The sequence below is a fragment of the Vitis vinifera genome, chromosome 18, assembly GCF_030704535.1.
Source record: "Vitis vinifera cultivar Pinot Noir 40024 chromosome 18, ASM3070453v1".
Taxonomy (NCBI): Eukaryota; Viridiplantae; Streptophyta; class Magnoliopsida; order Vitales; family Vitaceae; genus Vitis; species Vitis vinifera.
Genome location: NC_081822.1, coordinates 1,399,654 through 1,418,614, shown reverse-complemented (window position 1 = coordinate 1,418,614; position 18,961 = coordinate 1,399,654). Strand labels below are relative to the sequence as shown.

Sequence of the window (18,961 nt, the reverse complement as noted above, 5' to 3'; positions counted from 1 at the left end):
GCAGCTATGGCCTCTTGCTACTCGGGAATGGCAGTAGCCTGAGAAAACGTGGCTGTTTCAACATGAAAGAAGATGACACATACACGAGCTCGGTGTGAAAGGGTTAGTTTGTCATAACCAAGAACATGAGAGAGGATGAGATGTGGAACAAAAAGAAAAAAAAAATGGAAAAGTGGTAGTCATGAAGATAGGAAGATGATTTTGTAGCTCGGTGTAGGCAAGACGAGCTATTATTACTGATGGGAGTGTGTGGACTGACTAAAGGAGTGAATGAGGTAATGTCAAATATCGGTGGAGCAATAGCAGAAAGGAAAGGTAAAACACGATCTAAGGAGAAATCAAAATTATTAGTGTATGAAGAATGAGTGTAAAAAGGGAAGATGTGTTTCATGAAATACAACATCCTAAGAAATGTAGGTTATATTGGTTGATATATCAAGATCACTCTAGATCTCGGATACAGTGGCAAAATAAAGCAAGCTATCTATAATTTCTTGAGTTACTGAGTTGAGATTGCAACGCATCTAGGCTCCATAAAGCAGATCATCAACATTGGGGTGTGTGATACCAAACTAACCTTATTTTTAGTTGTTAAGGCCATAAACATGGCTCAACTCCATGTGTTGTAATTGACCTGATCAAGAGATTGATAAATCAATTTAATAACCTAAATCAACTTAATAACTTAATTTAAATTATTAAATAAATTAAATATATTTAATAAAATAACTTAATAAAAAACAACTTCAAATGATAAATAAATTAACTTCTTAAATCCACATTTTTATTTTACCCTTTTATTTTCATTTACCCCAATTATCCCTATAATCTCCATTGTTATTTCACAACTTGCACTATCACTCAACTTCATTTACCTTAATTATAATTTATAAAAATAAATATATTAATTTAATGATTTAAAATAAATTTCAAATTAATTTTATCAAATAATTTTAATACTTAAAATAAGAATTAAATAATTAATTTTAAATCAAACTTAAATATAAATTAATTTAAAATCAACTTAAATTATTAAATAATAGATATTAAGTTTTATCAAACATTCATTAAAATAAAACCAAGATGATCCCATTGTGGAAAATAAAAAAAGGTACTGATAGAATCTTTCAATAGTGACCACATCGAAGATGCCACAATCAAGGATGTTGTTCTAACTGCCTCGAGCCATCAGAAAAGGAAAATCAGAGATTAACAGAAGAAATCTACTCTGATACCATATTACAAAGTTGAAAATTGAGCTCTGTTTTCAAAACAGAGGGTATGGCCATATATGGCAACTCAAGACCACAACAACCTATAATCCTCTCTGCTTATCAAATAGCAGAAAAGGAAAAAAAAAAAAAAACAGAAACGGGTCTTTTTGAACTAACTCTAACCGAGAGCTAGCCTTTTATTACAAACATACCTTATTATTCTAATATCCAGCCAACTGTCAAACCGCTGAAAGGAAACATAAAACATAATTTATAATAATAGGCCAACGAAATTTAGAGGCAAGGATAACAAAATTTATGGATTAGTCGCATAAGAGGACCAAAACAAATGCAAACCGACAACTTCCTGCATCATGAACTGTGTTTGGAAGAGCAGTTTCCCCGGGCGTTTAAAGGCATCAATTGCAATAGGTGAGGACCAGTGTGTAACTGAAATTATATAACCACAACTCAGTCGCACATGTTCGCGGGGAAGAAAGCTAGCACTATTTTTCTTTTCAAACCCGGGAAAAATCAAAGCAGCACAACTTTGAGTCACTTTTGGTCAGTTGCAGAAAGCCATGTAAAGTAGCCGAGGCCAACCTAATGGATTGGTTGGGAGGGCTTAAATCCATAACAGAAAAATAATTTCCATGCCATGCAATGTAAAGGGCATGCTTGAAATTATAAACCTCACGTCAAAGGCAAGCCAAAGCTAATACTGGAGAATCTCATCTCATCTCATTCATCCAGAAAACAGTCCATTTTCACCTCTGTAACATCAAGTTGAAGGATCTCAGCTCGGCAACCTAGAATGGAACCAACACTGCAAGATAACACAATTTACATCTGAGGAAAATAGAAAAGAAGTGTATGAATGAATCATACATTGCATTGTATTTCATACCAAACTAAGAGGTTTATAATCAGTAGAGACCTAGGGATAATACATATTTCTTATTTTAAAGCAAGGGTTGAAGGCGTCTCTGATAATTAGTCATCATCAGACTTCTGTGATGATTTATTTATCACAGAAGCCCATGATACTCAAATGATTAAACCCATCAACCTAATAGTTAAATTTGTATATAGCTATTGTCATGTATCAAAATCCCACAATACAGACAATGTGGTGCTTTTCTATGATAACTGGTCTCTCTCATGGCCCTTGTGATGAACATAGAATAAAGGAAATAAGATGTAAAATCCTAATAGAAGCTCCCTACAATTTACAGAATTAAAGAGATGGGCATAATTTATACCTAGGATGGGTGCGTCCAAGATCACCGTGAACAAATTCCTTGATATATGTTCCAGCCTGCATTTTGAATATCACCATTAGTATTTTACTAATTCCAAAAAGTGAACATAAAAGGCTAACCATAGGACTCAAAGTAGTCTAGCCAGGTTCTTTCCTTAAGCATAAAACTCGAAAATAGTCAGTATCCAGCAAATATTTGATAAAGCAGATGCAAAATTAAGTACCTGGGTACATAGGTGCAAAAGAAAATATTGAGAACTGCCAGCAATCTTTTCAATTTTCATCCTAACATAAAGAAGAGAATCAAAGTCTGATTAGATCTTCAAGCATACATTTGATAATGGATCTAGAATAACAATTATGCTACTAATCGGAAAGTCTCCAACCAATGTATAATCTTTTCACGTTCTAATGGACTTCGTCGGTGAAGCACCCTTATTGGAGTTCTCTGCAAAATTTTCTGCACAAGTACAAAAGAATCAAGTGACAAAGACCTTCGATTAATAAAAACAAAACCACTAGGAATGGCTGGCCAGAAAAAGCCGCAAAACAAATAAAATTTGACACCCATAGAGTAATGCTCAAAAGTCTTATCCCACAAGTCAAATGATAAAGAATTAGCAATAAATTCATGAGATAGGTGTAAAGTGGATGAGAATCTCTTCTCACTCGACTAGTACACATAAAAAAGAATATCCTAATCCTCATATGCTTCCAAGAACTTCCTGCGCCCTTGTTTTGAAAATGTCTGTGTCCTTTTAATAGAAAAAATTGCAAAAACACCTTCTAATTAGCAAGCATGATCTATTTTATGAGGAACTGATGCAAGCATTTGAGAGCAGCATATCACACTATCAATAACATCTCTTAATTCAATGCCATTTCCAGTTTCTCATGTCCATCTCTAGGTGCCATTGCCATATAGCTGGACTAACACATAGCAGTATGTTCATGATAAAATCAACAACGGATTCTTCTTGCTCAAGTAAATCTTACAGAACTCACCTTGTCTTTCAGTGAAGATATAGCCTGCATGTCTTCATCTTTTAGAGGGCGATCAATCCATACTAGTGCAGCATATTGCTTCTGCATTAAATACAAGGGATAGTAACAAGAAGCCCATTCCATGATATATTTTCAATCCATTTTGCGCTTTTACATGAATGATAACAAAGAGAACACGGTAATATAAACCATGATGGTATTTTGAATGGGCAAAAGTTAACCTGCTTCTCTTCCTCTCCTTCTTGCATTAGGCTCCACCCATGGCTGTCTACCAGTTTAAGATTTTTTACCCTAACCTGTTTGCAGAATGTGTGTTTTTTTCCCAATTAATCATCATCAATCAAGTGCACAAAGGAGAAATAACACAACAAAAACTTTCCATTTAACTCACTAATTTATTTTCCAAGTTATTTATCTTCACTTCTATTTCTTTTATGAGTGCCTCAGATGGGACATGGCGAGAATTTTGTATCTCAACAAGAAAAGGACGGCCTGAACCCAACATCCGGACCTGGACAGAGTGGTTCCATTAATCAGAATAACATTCATCAAATCCAAACTTGCAGTTAAGAAAGCAGGTGCATGGTACATTGATATCCTCTCTACCAGCAGCATGGAACTTGTAATTATCACCCAGACACATGGGAAGAATGTTGCCACCTATTATTTCCTACAGATGAATCACAGTACGGTCAGTTTTTCATCCATATTCCATAAGAACACCCACATATATAATGTGATAAAAATCATCAGCAGATGGAGTGGATAATACCTCAACAGATGCTTCACCCATTCTTTCATCATCAATGATCCAACGTGTTTGACTCACATTTCTTGAGTACTGCACAATCGAAGTAACAATATGAATTGCAAGTTGCACCAAGACAGTGACATACACACCTGTCTTTTCAAGTTAGAGTTTGAAAAGAGAAATCATTTCATAAGCATGTATATAACAATACAGGCATCAGAAAAAAGTGGACCTTTATGTTTTAAGTATATAATGAATAATATTGAGAAAACAATTTTAAATAGATGCTGAAGCATGACTGACAGATCTGCACGGCTTTAATAAATTAATAAGACAACATTCCATAGAGTTTCTCAATAATTATACATCATCAATTGAAGAGTAAAAATGTGCGAAAACAAGAAATGTTTCCTAAATCCATATGTTTGCCACAAGATAAAGGCAATGAGTGAGATCTCACAGGACATAAGCTTTTAAGCTGGAGGAACACATATCACACTATGGATGTCATCATGTTTTAGCAACGTCATCCCAATATCTTATCAATAGAGTTTTCATTAGAAAAGCTAAGGCATAAAGAGGTTTTTTCTCCAATCATCTCTATTCAGTGACCCAATGTTTGTCAGCACTGTTTCATGGTTTTCCCTTGACGTGTTTGCAATTTTTTGTGAGCATTCACAGATACAATTGAAACATGCTGAACATCAGTTGTTTTGCCAGTCACATGCAGAAAAAAGATACGGGTACATTTGAAGGCATGAAAGCAAAAACAAACACCATCTTGTTCCTATTCATAACAAAACTCGGATCTTTAAAGAACAGATCACATACCTTTAGGTATCTCCCACCAATGTAGATGTGTGTCCTGTAGCAAAGAAATGCCAAATGGCATGGTTGGTTGACCTAGAAAGGTAGAAAACACAAACAGAATGAAGAAATAGTAACATTAAACCAACAAACTTCAAGTGATTGGAACTCTCCATTAGGTATAAATTCAATCCACCTATTGCTAATTTTATGATTGATGGTCAAAGTCAAGACTTAATGTCTATGTTTTTCTTGGCATATTTCAAAATATATCAAAATTAAGAGGAAATATGATCCAAGGAATTAATTTCATCAAACATGTATCATAGATAGGATAGATGGACTTAAAGAAGATATATGGGAAGATCTTTACCCTTAAGGCTATGTTTGGTTCCTGGAAAGTATGAAAGAAAATGTGAAGGAAAAAAATAAAGAGGAAAAGTAGAAGGAAAGAAAAAGTTAGGGAAAATAAAAAATATATTTCAAGTCAAAAGATTATTTTTATATACTACTTCAAATCTTTTTCACTTATTTAACTCTTCTATATAAAGATTAAATAATTTAAAAATATATAAATTTCTTAATAATTTTAATTATATTTGACCTTTTTTTGCATTTTCCATGGTAAAACCAACCATGAGAAAATCATTTTCCTTGACATTTTTTTCGTTCCCTAGTATTTTCCAGGAATCAAACATAGCCTAAAGAAATGTGACATGTTCCTGCATTAGGGAAGAATCTAATAATGTGTCATTAATTTAGTTCACCAATTTCATAAGTCATAATGGAGTGAAATAACAAAAAAATTAAAGTTAAATGTGTTTTTAAGAGTATAAACTAGTAAAATTTCTCCTCATGTTCTCAAAGTCTAGTAATGTGTACACTACTAAGTTATGTACCTACCTTGGGCTACTAGTAATTTGGCCTAAGCATTTGATATATTTTTAATGGCTAATTTTGGTCTGACAAGCCTATATATCGTAGTGATCACAATTGCCAAACCAAAAGATCATTATTTTAAATATGAAGACTCTTTAAAATATGCAATGCATGGGATGGTGATTAGTGAGTGAGAAAGCAGTAGAGGTATTTTTGGAGTAAGATTGACTCAATTGATCATGCAAAGGTAGCCAATTAATCAAGCTAACAGATTGATAGATGAAGCCTGTTGTATTGCTAGGACAGTAGTCTGTAAGGGGTGTTTGGCTAGCCAATGTTGCATTCTTTTGGTTTTTGGGCATTTCAGCTTTTTAGCTCAAGCTGGAGGCAATAAGCTTGTTTTTATGTTCCTTTGTGAAGTCCCATCCACATTGATGCTTGACAATCTAGTACAGGAAGGGTATGTGTATGGCTACTGGCATGACGACACTCTACTTTCCCAACAAAATCACTACCATTCTCCCATTAATTACAAAATTGTTCTCATCATAATAGTTGCTATTAGCTTCCCACCCAAATCAGTTGGTGGAAACAACATTTTCTGATTGAAAATAAAATAAAATTAAAAAAAAACCTGGAATTTAACAACGATGCTTTCAAATTCATGGCATTGGAAGTTGCAAAATGTATGAAGTGCTCCATGAAGTCCATAGATTTTAAATTCCAGGTTACAAACTTCAATTGATTAGAACTCCATGAAGTACTCAACTGCACTGATGCTTGACAAACTTGTACAGGAAGTGTATAGCTACTGACATGACAACACTACTTTTCTCTCCCAACAAAGCCACTATTATTATCCTACTGATTTCAAACTTGCGCTTGGCACAATCATTGCTATTAGCTTCCTGCACAAATCAGCTAGTGGAAACAACATTTTCTTATTGAAAATAAAAAAAACTAAAAAACCTGGAATTTAACAACCGTGCTTTTAAGCAAAAATTCATGGTTTTGGAAGTTGCAAAATGAATGAGTGCTCCATGAAGTCTGTAGATTTGAAATTCCAGATTACAAACTTCGAACTCCATGAAGTGCTTAACCGTATTGATGCTTGACAAACTTGTACATGAAGTGTATGGCAATCTGACATGACAAGACTTTTTCTTTTCCAATCAAAATCACCACTATTAGGACAAATTTCAAACTTGTACTTGACACAATCATTGCTATTAGCTTCCTGCACAAAGCAGTTGGTGGAAACAACATTTTGCTGATTGAAAATAAAAACAACTATGCTTTCAAAATTCATGGTTGGAACTTGCAAAATAACAAACCAGGAACCAGAAGGCTTTGAAGCAGTAGAAAATCTAAAGGCTGGAGGAAGGGAAAGAATTACCTTCTCTAGTGGGAATTTGAAGCAGTCAGAATTTTCGTTATCTTGCAGACCATCAGAAGGCTTTCTAATTCCTGCATCTGCTTCGCTGGTAGAAATATCTGAGCACTCTATGCCATCAACCACGGACCCATGAACAGTACTGAAGATGTTCTCAGTGCCTTTCCAATAAAAAAAGCCACATAAGCATCCAAAGTTGAGAGGGTACTTGAGCAAATAAATAGAATTATAAAGACAGCTAGACCAAACTATGAAGCCACAGTATTTCATGTCCTGGCTTATATAATTAAAACCTGGACCCCAATCATGCTACCTTTCTCAACTAACAAGTTTTTAGGTCCAAACAATTTCAAAACATCATTCAACTATCTTACAAGCATGAATGTAGTTAACCATCAATCAATAATTCCGGTCTTTAGAAATTCTCTTGATGCAAAATATGAAACATATACCTGTTCTCCTTCTTTTGCATCCCTGGCTCCTCTCCGTGATATTTTGGTTCTTTCCTGATGCTCTGGGTTGAGCATATGTCAAACGGATGCGGAAAGTGCTTGAACCAGAAGATTTAACATCCTGCAGAACTTCAAAACTCATAAAGGATTAATAGCAGTTTCAAGGATGATCAAGAGGCATCCTCATTTTTCAAAGACAAATCATCATAATCATGATATAGTCAACAGTTTCTAGGCATCTTTCACACTATTATTAGAAGATTTTATTTTTTGTTGGTTCATTCAACCATTATAAGCATTAAATCAATAAAATGGAGAAGGGTATTTCAAATTACCAATAATTTTTCAAGGGGATTACATAAAGATAATTTTAAGGCATCCTTGGCAGAAATCCTCTCAGATAGAAACTTTTCTTGGAACCACAGTTCAGATCCATACTTCTTCTTCATATACAACCTACAAAAATGAAAAAGCAGAAAAAGGTTTTTCACCTGTTAAGTCCTGTATTGATAAGCAAAAAGAAAGAGAGGTGGCTGACCATAGTAAAGATCAATTCTATGAACAGCATGGATAACAGTGGTTCAAAATCCATTTGGGATCAAATTTTTGGTTACTATTATAATGTGTAAACAGCAATTTACAATGTTTCAGCACCTTATTGCATATATAACAGAGAAAGTTGACCTACTGTCATTTTCAAATGTTGGGATAGTGAGGAAGATATCCAACAATTCTTTTTTAAGAAGACAAAAAGGAAGGCAGAAAAAGAAACATGGTGCAAAACTTAAAACCCAGGCCACCAAAACCCCCAAATAGAGGACACACAATACCAGAAAATCAAAGTGCTCACCCATGTAAAACAACTTACAAGACTACATGTTCATTTTCCGCGATAACAGGTGGTATAGAGACTTCCAGAGAGAAGTTATCAAACTCATGGCCCTCTTTCTTTACCAGGTTAGCAATTGACACAGCTAACTCATCAGCAGAATCCTTTTTCACCAACATTTTTTTGTCATCAAAATAAGTGAACTGCAAAACACCTAAACAAATGCTGCAAATCACTGGCTCACATTCTGATTCTTGAGAAGAATGGGCAGCACCAGAGTCTTCATTTCCTCCAATTCCAGTGTATCGATGTGTGCTTGAATCTGTTGGTTCACCAATCACTGGATGTAAGATTGACAGCAAGAGTGAGGGGCAAGAAAAAATATGCCCACGAACCCCAGATAGCCGAAAGATGCATCCAATGCATATCTGCAAACCAAGAATATCTTCCTTAAGAACTCCGCAAATCATACAAGACTTCCCAGAGAAGGATAGTAAGGTACTGTTTAGGAAGGAAATAGAAGATATCCTACCATAAGCACATGAACATCGACTGATCATCTTAAAGAGGGTTTGGCTAAGCGAAATCCTTAATATACATTTGGTACATAGGTATCTTATATACAAGCAAAAGATTACCATGTTGAGTGCATTTAACTTAGGAAGCTTTATGTTTCTTGGATATGACATTCCCTCAAATTTAGGAAATTTTCATACCCATGAAGACCTGGTATTTTTTTAATTCCCATCCATAGGGAATGAAGATAAAAAGGCAGGTGGATGATTTATTTTTATTTTCTTTTTTTATTTATAATAGATCCAATTCTTGATAAATATTATTTAATTGTTATGTAAATTTTCATTAATTCAAAAGTAATTCCTGAGATAGCCAACAGCTATCATGGAAATAAATTTTGACAGGAATGTCAACATTAGAATCAAAATCTTCTATCAATACATTCCTGGGAATTTATTTCAGAAAATATGATTTTCATTCCCAAGTCTAGATGTTTGCAAACCAAAAGCACTGTAGGAAACAAGCAAAATACTTTTCTACCGATGTACAAAATTGTCAAAGTATAAACATATAAAGCACAAAAGCAGGACAATAAGGTAAATATAACTATCCTAAGCCTTCCCCTAGGAGCATATGTATTTCTTTCTGGTCTCCAAATAATTGGAAACAATTTACTAGATTGCAGAGTCACAATTTTCTGGTATCATGATTCTTTGGTTGTAGAACTTGGTGTTCATTGATTCACCAAAGAAGCTATCATCTGTAGAATCTAAATATCATTTGTTAAGGGCTTATAATTCAAATAAGTGAATCCCGTGCATTCATCAAACTGAGATGATCCACAGCCCACAAGACTCTGTTTCTTTTTTGGTTAAAGACCTCCAACTCTTTTTTATTCTTTCTACATAGTTGTTAAAAACTTATGATACATGATACGATACAATGATATGATATATTTTTTATGAAGATCTATATGTTTCACAATCTATATCCTACCTTAAGCGTATCTTATGATACATATGGAATACATGATATGGTACATGATACGTCAATACATACACCTTCACCTATAATAATTTTTAAGACAAATCAAATTTAAAAAAAATAAAATTGCTAAAAGAATTATTATATTAATTGTTTAAATGTACAAAAAGGTTAGAAATTGGTCATAAAAGGAAGAGAGAGTGGTTAACTAATCTTAAATAAAAAGCCATGAACTTGTGTGGGAACTATTTTAAAAACAATTTTCTGTTCTTAAGAACATAAAATTATTTTCTAGACTCGAAAATATGTTTAGTAATTTTTTGATGGAAAATAAAAAGTTATTTTAAGAAATATTTGGAACCAAAGAGATCAGGTTGACAATATTTCAAGTTCCCAAACAAACATTTGTTTTAGAAAACATTAGAAAGTTATTTTTGAAAACTGTTTTTTTTGGAATTATCTTAATACAAAAAAAATTGAAAAACGATACATAATACGTTTTACTAGTTAACAGCTGTGACTTTCAACTTTTTTCTTTTTCTTTTATAAGTTAAAGGACTTTCAACTTTTGAATTTGAAATCAAAAGAAGAAAACACTTCCATAGTGTAAACTCACTTGAGTTAAAGACCCAAAAATGCACCCAGAAAAAAAAAAAAAAAAAAAGGAAGAGGAAGAAGAAGAAGACACATGAAACAAGAACTGGCATAAGCCTAGAAGCAGATGGACAGTTATGAACAAAAGGAAAGGCTAAAGAAAATAAACAAGGTTAACCTCAATAACATTTTTCACCCATGCTATTCCAGAAAATGAAGATTTGAAAATGTTTTAAGTCCTAAAACAATTTTACTTCTTATTTTATATTCCCTCATATTGTCTATGACAAACCAAAGAGGAGAATTTGAGATTTCTTCCAGTTTGCTTTCCTTTCACTGCTCCTTTCTGAGATCCAAATGGAATGCTTTGTTTGGTTGCCAAGAAACTCTACAAAGGAAAGGGATTTCCAGCCTCTGATGGATAGTTGACGTTATCTGACCGAAATGATCAGTTTAGATAGCTTTTGGTTAGGCATCGTGAGAGTAGAGTACTTTCTTGAAATTAATAGCAAAAAATTATTAAAAAAATAAATAAATAGTTCATGGTTTTCTTTAAGCTCATGCAAAAGAATAATGACCTGTTTACGAAACCACGTAAAACAAAAGGAAAATACATTATTATTATTATTATTTTTTTAAACCCTAATACTTCCGCGTGATTGAGAAAGCTAAAGAGAAGCAAAAGAAACTATGAATCTCATTGCTACGCCTTCAAGCTCAACAATTGAAAAAAGTCTTTTCATTCGTGTTCTATTTTCTTGCCAAACAAACGAAAAAATAACTTGCCAAGGATGCAAAGATTTCATCACATTTCCCACATTTTCTCCACAATCAAACGGATCATCAAGAAGGCCCTAACAATCATAAGGCCACTCCAACCTCAACAATTGAAAAGATCACTTCATTCGTCTCCTCCCATTTTCTCATCAAACATAATTTATCACCTATCCATAATGGCACTCCCATTTCTCACATTTTTCTCCGCGACAAAAATGAACATCAACAAAACCCTAAGTATCATAAAAAGATGCATAAGATAAGAGAACGAACCCCGAGAGACAACAAATCCTTCACCGCGTGCGGAGATACTTTACTGACGGCATCGTTCAGAATTCGCATATCATCTTCGCCGGCGATCATCCGCCGGTCCTCGGCGGCGGAGCTAACTTTCGCCACCGCCTCATGGCCGTTGCTAGCATGCGCATCTTCGGTTTCATGATGCATTTGGAAACGCCTTTTACGAGTGGCGGCAATCTCTGCGGTCTAAGAAGTGAGGGAAAGAAATATTCTTGTAATCTTACTTTTTGAATTTTACCCGTGAATCAAAACCCTACTGAGCACTCATTTTGCACCGGTTTCATTTCTCATAGGTCATTTGTCACTATTTAGTATGGTTTGTATGTGTATAATGTATATGGTTTTTCTTACTGAATTTAAAGAGCAAGTAAAGAAAAAACTAATAATAATTACTTATTCCTAATTTATTAATATTTTATGGTTCTTGTAAATTTGTAATATGTACTAATTTTGAGTGAAACACATGCTTAATTTTACTCGCTTATCTCATGTCATTTTGATTATATATGCTTAATTATCATTATTTTTTTATTAAATATATATAATTATCATTAGTGTGTAAATCAAATAAACGCTAACTAAAATTAATAAACAAAAAAATAGAATAAACATGTAATAAAATGTCAAATCAATAATAGACTGATAAATATGGGTGGCAATAGAGTAGTTGAAATTTAAATAAACATATTAAAAGTGGGTTGAAAAAAGTAAAATAAATATATAATAAAATATAAAATCAATAATAGACTAATAAATATGGATGAAAATAGAGTAGTTGAAATTTAAATAAACACATTAAAAGTGGGTTTATGATTTTTTTTCTTAAGCTGATTCAAGGTGGATTTAAGTATTATTTTATCATGTCCCGTATCACTCATATTATATATAAAATTAATTTAATTTAAATTTTTTATAAATAATTAAATAAATAAATAAAAAAGTTACATGAGTTGAGACAAAGATAATTTAAAACATACCTCCCTCTCTATTTAATTTTTTGAATGATATGAAATTAATAATTATTTTGAATAAATAAAACGAGATTTAGATAAAGGTAATCTGTCCTAAACTCGTCTCGTTGTCCTACGAATCAAAATCTCAACAAATATGAGTGATATTAATTTATAAATATGTTTATTTATTTATTTTAATTTAAACAAGTAAATAAAGAAAAAAAAATCAAAATTTGTTTGGATGTTAAACAGTCTAATATTTCACATGAGAGAATTAGATAAAAATAATTGACGAAAAACACTTAAAAAAATATAGACTATGGATTTTTTTGTCACACACCTCTTAAAATTTGCTTTAATAAAAATAAAATGAAGAGTTTTAAAATGTAATTTTTTTTATTAGTATTCACTATATTTTCAGGTATACTGTTGAATTCTCCCCTCTTTTTATTATTATTAATTTTAATTTAAAAAATAAATAAAATTGAGTAGCTTTCAAAGGTAATTTTCATTGTCTAATTATTAGCAAAAGCTAAATCTTAAGTAAGAGCTTCATCAACAAAAGCATACGGAGCGAAGAGTGAAGATTTCATTCGGTATGCCTCATGGCGACTGCAGGTGTTCTATTCGGATCATATTATTTGGATGTAAACCAAAACTGAAGGTGTATTTAACAATGGAATACATAATTAAAAAAAACGGTAGAAAAATCATTTCAAGGATTATTTTTCATTTTTCATTTTTTGAAATATTACATAACGACTAATTCATTATATAAGAAGAATATTTTTAAAGATTTAAAAGTGCTTCTCATTCTCTCACAATTACTCCCAAACTTCTAATTCTCTCTAATCATTTCCAAACGCCATCAAAAGGTAATAGTGCATAATGTGCATATTAATGAAATAAAAATATATAAAATAGCGTGAATGGTATGAATTAGAGCATGGGATCATCATCTTCACCATCCAGCTTCGAGCAGGTTATACAGTCTCTTGAGACAAACCCAAGCTTAACAAAGCTCTCTTATGCCAATAGTAGAATGATACGGGCCTTCCTAGATGTCCTGGTTAAATACACTTATTTAGCAGTGGTTTAGGAACCTTTCTCATAAATTAAATAGACAGGCAGTATGATCTCATTCACAACGATGAAGCCAATCGGCTTAGGTCTACATAGCCAGAAAGCACTGTCCTGCTCCGCTCTTTCACCTTAGTTTGATATACAACCCTGCAAATTGAAACTCTAATCTCAGCCATTCAAACTTTTGAAAACATACGCAGAGCTTTAGTGTTGAGTTCTTATTGTTAGTGATACATGGGTGACCCTTACCTCAAGCCTTGGAGCCACATTTCTGTGATCAAGGTTTCGCCAGGGTAGACATGTAAAAGAAAGCGTGCTTGTACATTCTTCACCATGTTTGGGTCTCCTCTGCAGATACATCGGATGATCGCCCTAACTGCAAACCCCAGTGTGCACAGCCCATGCAGTATGGGACGAGAGAATCTTTGAAAACAAAAGGAGTTCAAACAAATTATACTGAAGTTGAGGCAGACATTTTTTTTTTTGATAAACCAAGAGAAGAAATCATATCAGACCACGCCAAAACAGGGGGCGCTCCCTAAGTACACCGGCAGTATACAAAGGAGGCCTCACCCAAGGCAACAAAGGAGAAACAAAAACTTAGAAAAGCCAAAGATAACCAACAAATCAACCACCCAACATATTCATAAAAGAGAGATAGTCCACGTCCATGAACTGTTGAGACCATTCAAGAAGAGCCCGAAAGAAGAGATTCTTCAAGCTCGTATCTGACTTCTCTTCTTCTTGGAACATTATTCTATTCCACTCTCCCCAAATACACCAAAACAAACAAATAGGCGCCATTTTCCAAACTACACTCCTCTTCTTTTCTAGGCCCTTAATTTTCCATTCAAGAAGCAAATTTCTCACTGAGTTCGGGAACACCCACACCACCCCAAAAGAAGAGAGCACCAAAAGAAGTTGAGGTAGACATGGAAAACCGATAAAAGTAAGACAACTTTATTTGTTTTTTTGCAAGGATCAGAAGCACAAATCCATTTATTGGGGCTTGATGGAGCTAAAATCACACATGGAAGTTAGAAAACTGAAACAAAGCCACCTTGAAATGACACAAACTATAATCTCCTAGGAACCAAAAAAGACCTACTTCAAATGGCACATAAATTTTTTTTTTTTTGATAAGTTACTTCAAATGCCACATAAAGACAAGTTGAATCCGTATCAAATGCTATACAACACAGTAGGAAATAATTTCACCTCCAAGCCTGTTGAAACAGAAGAACAGAAGCAAGAAAAAAAAAGATAGAAATATTCAAGGAAATACCTATTTGAACTAAGTATATTTCCACTGTTCCACAAGATAATTTTGTGAAAGCATAAAAAACATGAGGCTCAAGGTCCGTGCATTCAAATATAGCAGATGAGACGAAACACTATTGTCGTCGATTTGTGACAAGGTCTTCACAGTTGGTTGGGAAGTGGAAACAAAAGTCTTAAAAATAGTTTGCCTCATTAAATCATGTTAATTTTGGGTTGGAGTGACCCCATATGTTACTTATTACTATTATTTTAGGAGAAATTAAATATAAGAAACATTTCTAATCTAAGAAATATGTTCAAAAAGGAGATTCCCAAAAATAAATATGCCGATATCTGTGCCCTTAGTCCAAATCCTGATATTCCAAAATGAAGTAATTTCCAAAATGTTTGGGGCTGGTATGTGGATCCTGTTTCACCACTCTCCCTAAGTCATATAGAGTTTGAGAAAAAAGAATGGATGTTAAATTAAAATAACCAGAAAAACCAGCCAATGGGAAATGCAGTGTAATGCAATTTTGCCATTAGTTCATGTACTTACCCTGCAATTTTTGCAAAGCCTGGATCTGAATGCAAAGGATTGTAGTCACCAGATAGCCTATACAGCAAAGCCTGCATAACAGCATAAAAGTTCACTGGAAGCTCATACATAGGCAATGTTTTCCTTGGTGTTAAAAGAAACAAACACAAAATGTTCATGGTATAAACTTATTCTATCCACTAACCAAGAGAACTTAAAACTTAAAACTTTCGTGGCATTAAAGAAAACAAATACAGATCAACCACAGATAAGCTTTTACATACCAACCAAGAGAAGCTAACAATTGGATAACACAGACAAATATCCCTTGTGTTATTGTGTATGAGGCCTAAATATTATGCCTTAATCCATGTATATGTCTAAGCTTTTTGGCAGGTGAAAAGCAATGGTCTAGTTTTCTGCACATGTGGCAAAATTCAAGACAATGAAACTAGAAGGGATAGAAATTCTGTGCAACCAAGGAAAAGAGAGATTCATCAATTCAACTAATTTCCCAATATTTACAGTTCATTAGAAGCTGCATTTTCACTGAGAATGGTACGCTTTAACAAGAGTCCCACTGTGGATCACTCTTCCCCCTGTAAACTACTTTTTCAAATGTTTTTGTCATAACAAATGCAGCAGAATCTCTGTGTATGTGTGTGTGTTCTCCACCAGGAAATCATCTCTATAGGGAAATAGTAATACATATTACATGCCTGAGATGGTTGGGTACAATCCTCAAATACGACAAAAGGCTGACTTTTTGGAACTTTAACCGCTGAAACTGGTTGGTTAGGATACTTTGAGTAGGAATATGGTTCAGATGATCTTGAGAAACTGCCAGCACCTCGCAGATAGGTGGTCATCCTGCATACAGAGGGCCAAGATGTGTCAATTTTGTGGAAACTTTAAATCGATTATTTAACAAAGAACTGACCGGTTCTTGCATAGCAGTTCACCAGACTCTTTCTCATAACTTTCAATCTCAATCTCAACTATTGCTGCTTTACCTGGAAAAAAAAGGCCAATGCCATTGGTTCATTGCTTATGAAAGCCTCTCTATTTAAAAATATATTTTAGAAACATGGAAACCATACTGCAGTCAACCATTTTTTTTTTGTTCAAACTTCATTCTTGTGCATCTTTCTCCAAAAACTTGTTGGAGAAACAAAAAACACAACATTTGACCTTGTATCAGAATTTGAGGATATCAACATGTGAGACCAATTCTTCAAACAACCATCATGTTCAGCACTGTATCTACATGTTTGAACACCAGTAACATATTGTCCAAGGTAAAAGAAAGAACATAAAAGCAACTAATCATAACTGCCATAAATGACATCAACCCAGACTGACTTCCTCTGAGATTAAAAAGGGTCCTATTAAAATATATATGAAATGTAAATGCATCTCTTGACAGAAACAAACCTTTATCATGCAACCCAGAAATACTGGCTTTGTTTTGTACCTGCATCACCAAGATTGAGATACAAGATTCATTATAGATTAAGAAAACAATTGAAAACAGTAGCAAAAATAAAAAATAAATTGATAATGAAAGGATCACATGCATGTATGACTAACTGTGAACAAATTAACTATGTTCCTTTAAGATCTGAAGTAAAAAAGAAAAAAAGAAACTGATTTTTTCACCCAATAATACATCATATGAATATTGTTTAATAGCACAATTCTAACTTATATTCAACAACACCAAAGCCACACCTTGAAGCAAAAATGGGATTTCAGATCATCTTAAAGCCACACCTGATTTCTCATCCATGGCCTCTTGTGATATTTTTTGAACCATCCATCTCATTCATAATTTCATATCCCATCGCACCTTGAACCAATTAGTGACTATATTGTCTCTCTATTAGCACTTAACTTGAGGCCCAAAATTGCTCACTCTAAGCTACTCAAAACTTGCATTAACCTCTAACCACATAGATTTAAAATCATGCACAGAAGCTAATCAAACACAACAGACAAGGTTCTAGTCAGGAATCTTACACAACCACTTGAAGGAAATGACTTGTGGATTTCTATATACTGTTGTCCATGCAATAGAAGGCGTGGATCATATCTGGTAAGAATAGGCATCAGAACTAACATCAACTTCTATTCTAGCAAGGCTATAAAGATTAAGTTATATAAATATGGGTTCACAATCAATCAAAACATGATAGATTCAGCCACAAAGCTAATCTTTGGAGAACAGAATAGAAGAGTAAACTTCTTATAACAACATCTGAAAATGAAAAATGAGAAGGAAGACCTTCCTACATCTCTGTTCCCAGAAGCAATAAAATACTTACTCTAAACCTGGAAGCTGAAAATCGAATGATGCGACAGCAAATAAGGCAGCAAACGTTGGTAAAACCTACAAAATAAGAATGATGAAGTGGAAACAAAGATTATTTACTCGGTATTTAATGTCATTTATGATACACCCAACTTGTCAATCACCCTTTTCTAAACTTGAAACCCAGAAGTCCATTGTGAAGCTCCATTAGAACTGAACTGTAAGAAATACCTATTTAAGAAGCTCCATCGTGAAGCTACGATCTCGTATAAGAGCAAATTCAAATTCATTCCATTTTCCCACTTCAAAAAAGGAAAAATAAAAATAAAATCGAAACCCCAACTTCAATCAATTTCAAATACCTGGATAAGTTGCTGCCCATCTTCATGGCAGACATATTTGAGTTCATTTTCGTCCACAGCATCCCGTGCACATGCTCCAACACCAAGTGCGTAGAGTATTACATCTCTGCTCCCCAAACACAATCATCAACAGATAGAACCAACAGGTCAAATAAACAAAATAATTTACCAAACACACACACACACGCACACACAAATTCATAGATTATACGCTTGAGATCTCTACCTTTCGCTATAGGAGTATGTAACCTGCGATCGATTCAAATAACGCAAATTAGAAATCCAGTCATGTAAGTAAAATCAAAACAAAAAACCGTAAAGCAGCCAACCAATTAAAATTGAAAACCAGCGAACTGATTCAAATGAACGGTATGAAGTGCAAAAGGAGAAAGCATACTTCGGGAAATTTGTGAGAAATGAGAAGGTTGGGATCAAAATCTGAAGTCTGGCCCATTAGAGGAAACTGAAATTGCGGAAGTGTTCCCCAAATACTGCAGAAGCCGAGACGAGAAGGGGGCTCGCCTGGAGCGGATGCGTGAATATCAAATGTGTTGAAGGCGTGGCGAGAGTAGGACACAAGTGATACGTTAATAAAGTCAATACAGGTGACAGTCCAGCTGGGCCCTTCTTTGAATTCGTGCCAAAGGATAACACCATCTCCACATAAATCTTAAAATAAGTCGCCCATGTAT

General features: G+C 33.9%; 2 protein-coding genes across 3 annotated transcripts; both read right to left on the bottom strand.

The window, feature by feature from the left end:
* Positions 1-1,209: 1,209 nt before the first annotated feature.
* LOC100242087 (uncharacterized) lies at positions 1,210-12,063 on the bottom strand. Of its 2 annotated transcripts, none has more exons than XM_002284778.4 (15): positions 11,736-12,063; positions 8,631-9,019; positions 8,098-8,218; positions 7,763-7,883; positions 7,314-7,471; positions 5,063-5,134; positions 4,253-4,321; positions 4,070-4,150; positions 3,872-3,991; positions 3,702-3,776; positions 3,481-3,561; positions 2,862-2,935; positions 2,700-2,760; positions 2,477-2,532; positions 1,210-2,040 (listed from the first exon to the last, which is right to left on the bottom strand). In XM_002284778.4, exons 1-15 carry the CDS (start codon positions 11,907-11,909, stop codon positions 1,956-1,958), a joined length of 1,737 nt encoding a protein of 578 aa, XP_002284814.1. In that variant the 5' UTR covers positions 11,910-12,063; the 3' UTR covers positions 1,210-1,955. The 2 variants fall into 2 exon arrangements, with proteins under 2 accessions (XP_002284814.1, XP_010664094.1); XM_010665792.3 differs by lacking the exon at positions 11,736-12,063 and having other exon boundaries at positions 8,631-8,755; positions 8,836-9,019.
* A 1,549-nt stretch (positions 12,064-13,612) lies between these two features.
* On the bottom strand, positions 13,613-18,925 carry LOC100262653 (enoyl-CoA hydratase 2, peroxisomal). The gene is made up of 11 exons (XM_002285875.5): positions 18,667-18,925; positions 18,496-18,518; positions 18,270-18,375; positions 17,921-17,985; positions 17,616-17,688; positions 17,031-17,070; positions 16,537-16,609; positions 16,316-16,466; positions 15,618-15,688; positions 14,048-14,221; positions 13,613-13,945 (listed from the first exon to the last, which is right to left on the bottom strand). The coding sequence occupies exons 1-11, from the start codon at positions 18,721-18,723 to the stop codon at positions 13,858-13,860; spliced, it is 921 nt and encodes a 306-aa protein (XP_002285911.1). The 5' UTR covers positions 18,724-18,925; the 3' UTR covers positions 13,613-13,857.
* Positions 18,926-18,961: the final 36 nt, after the last annotated feature.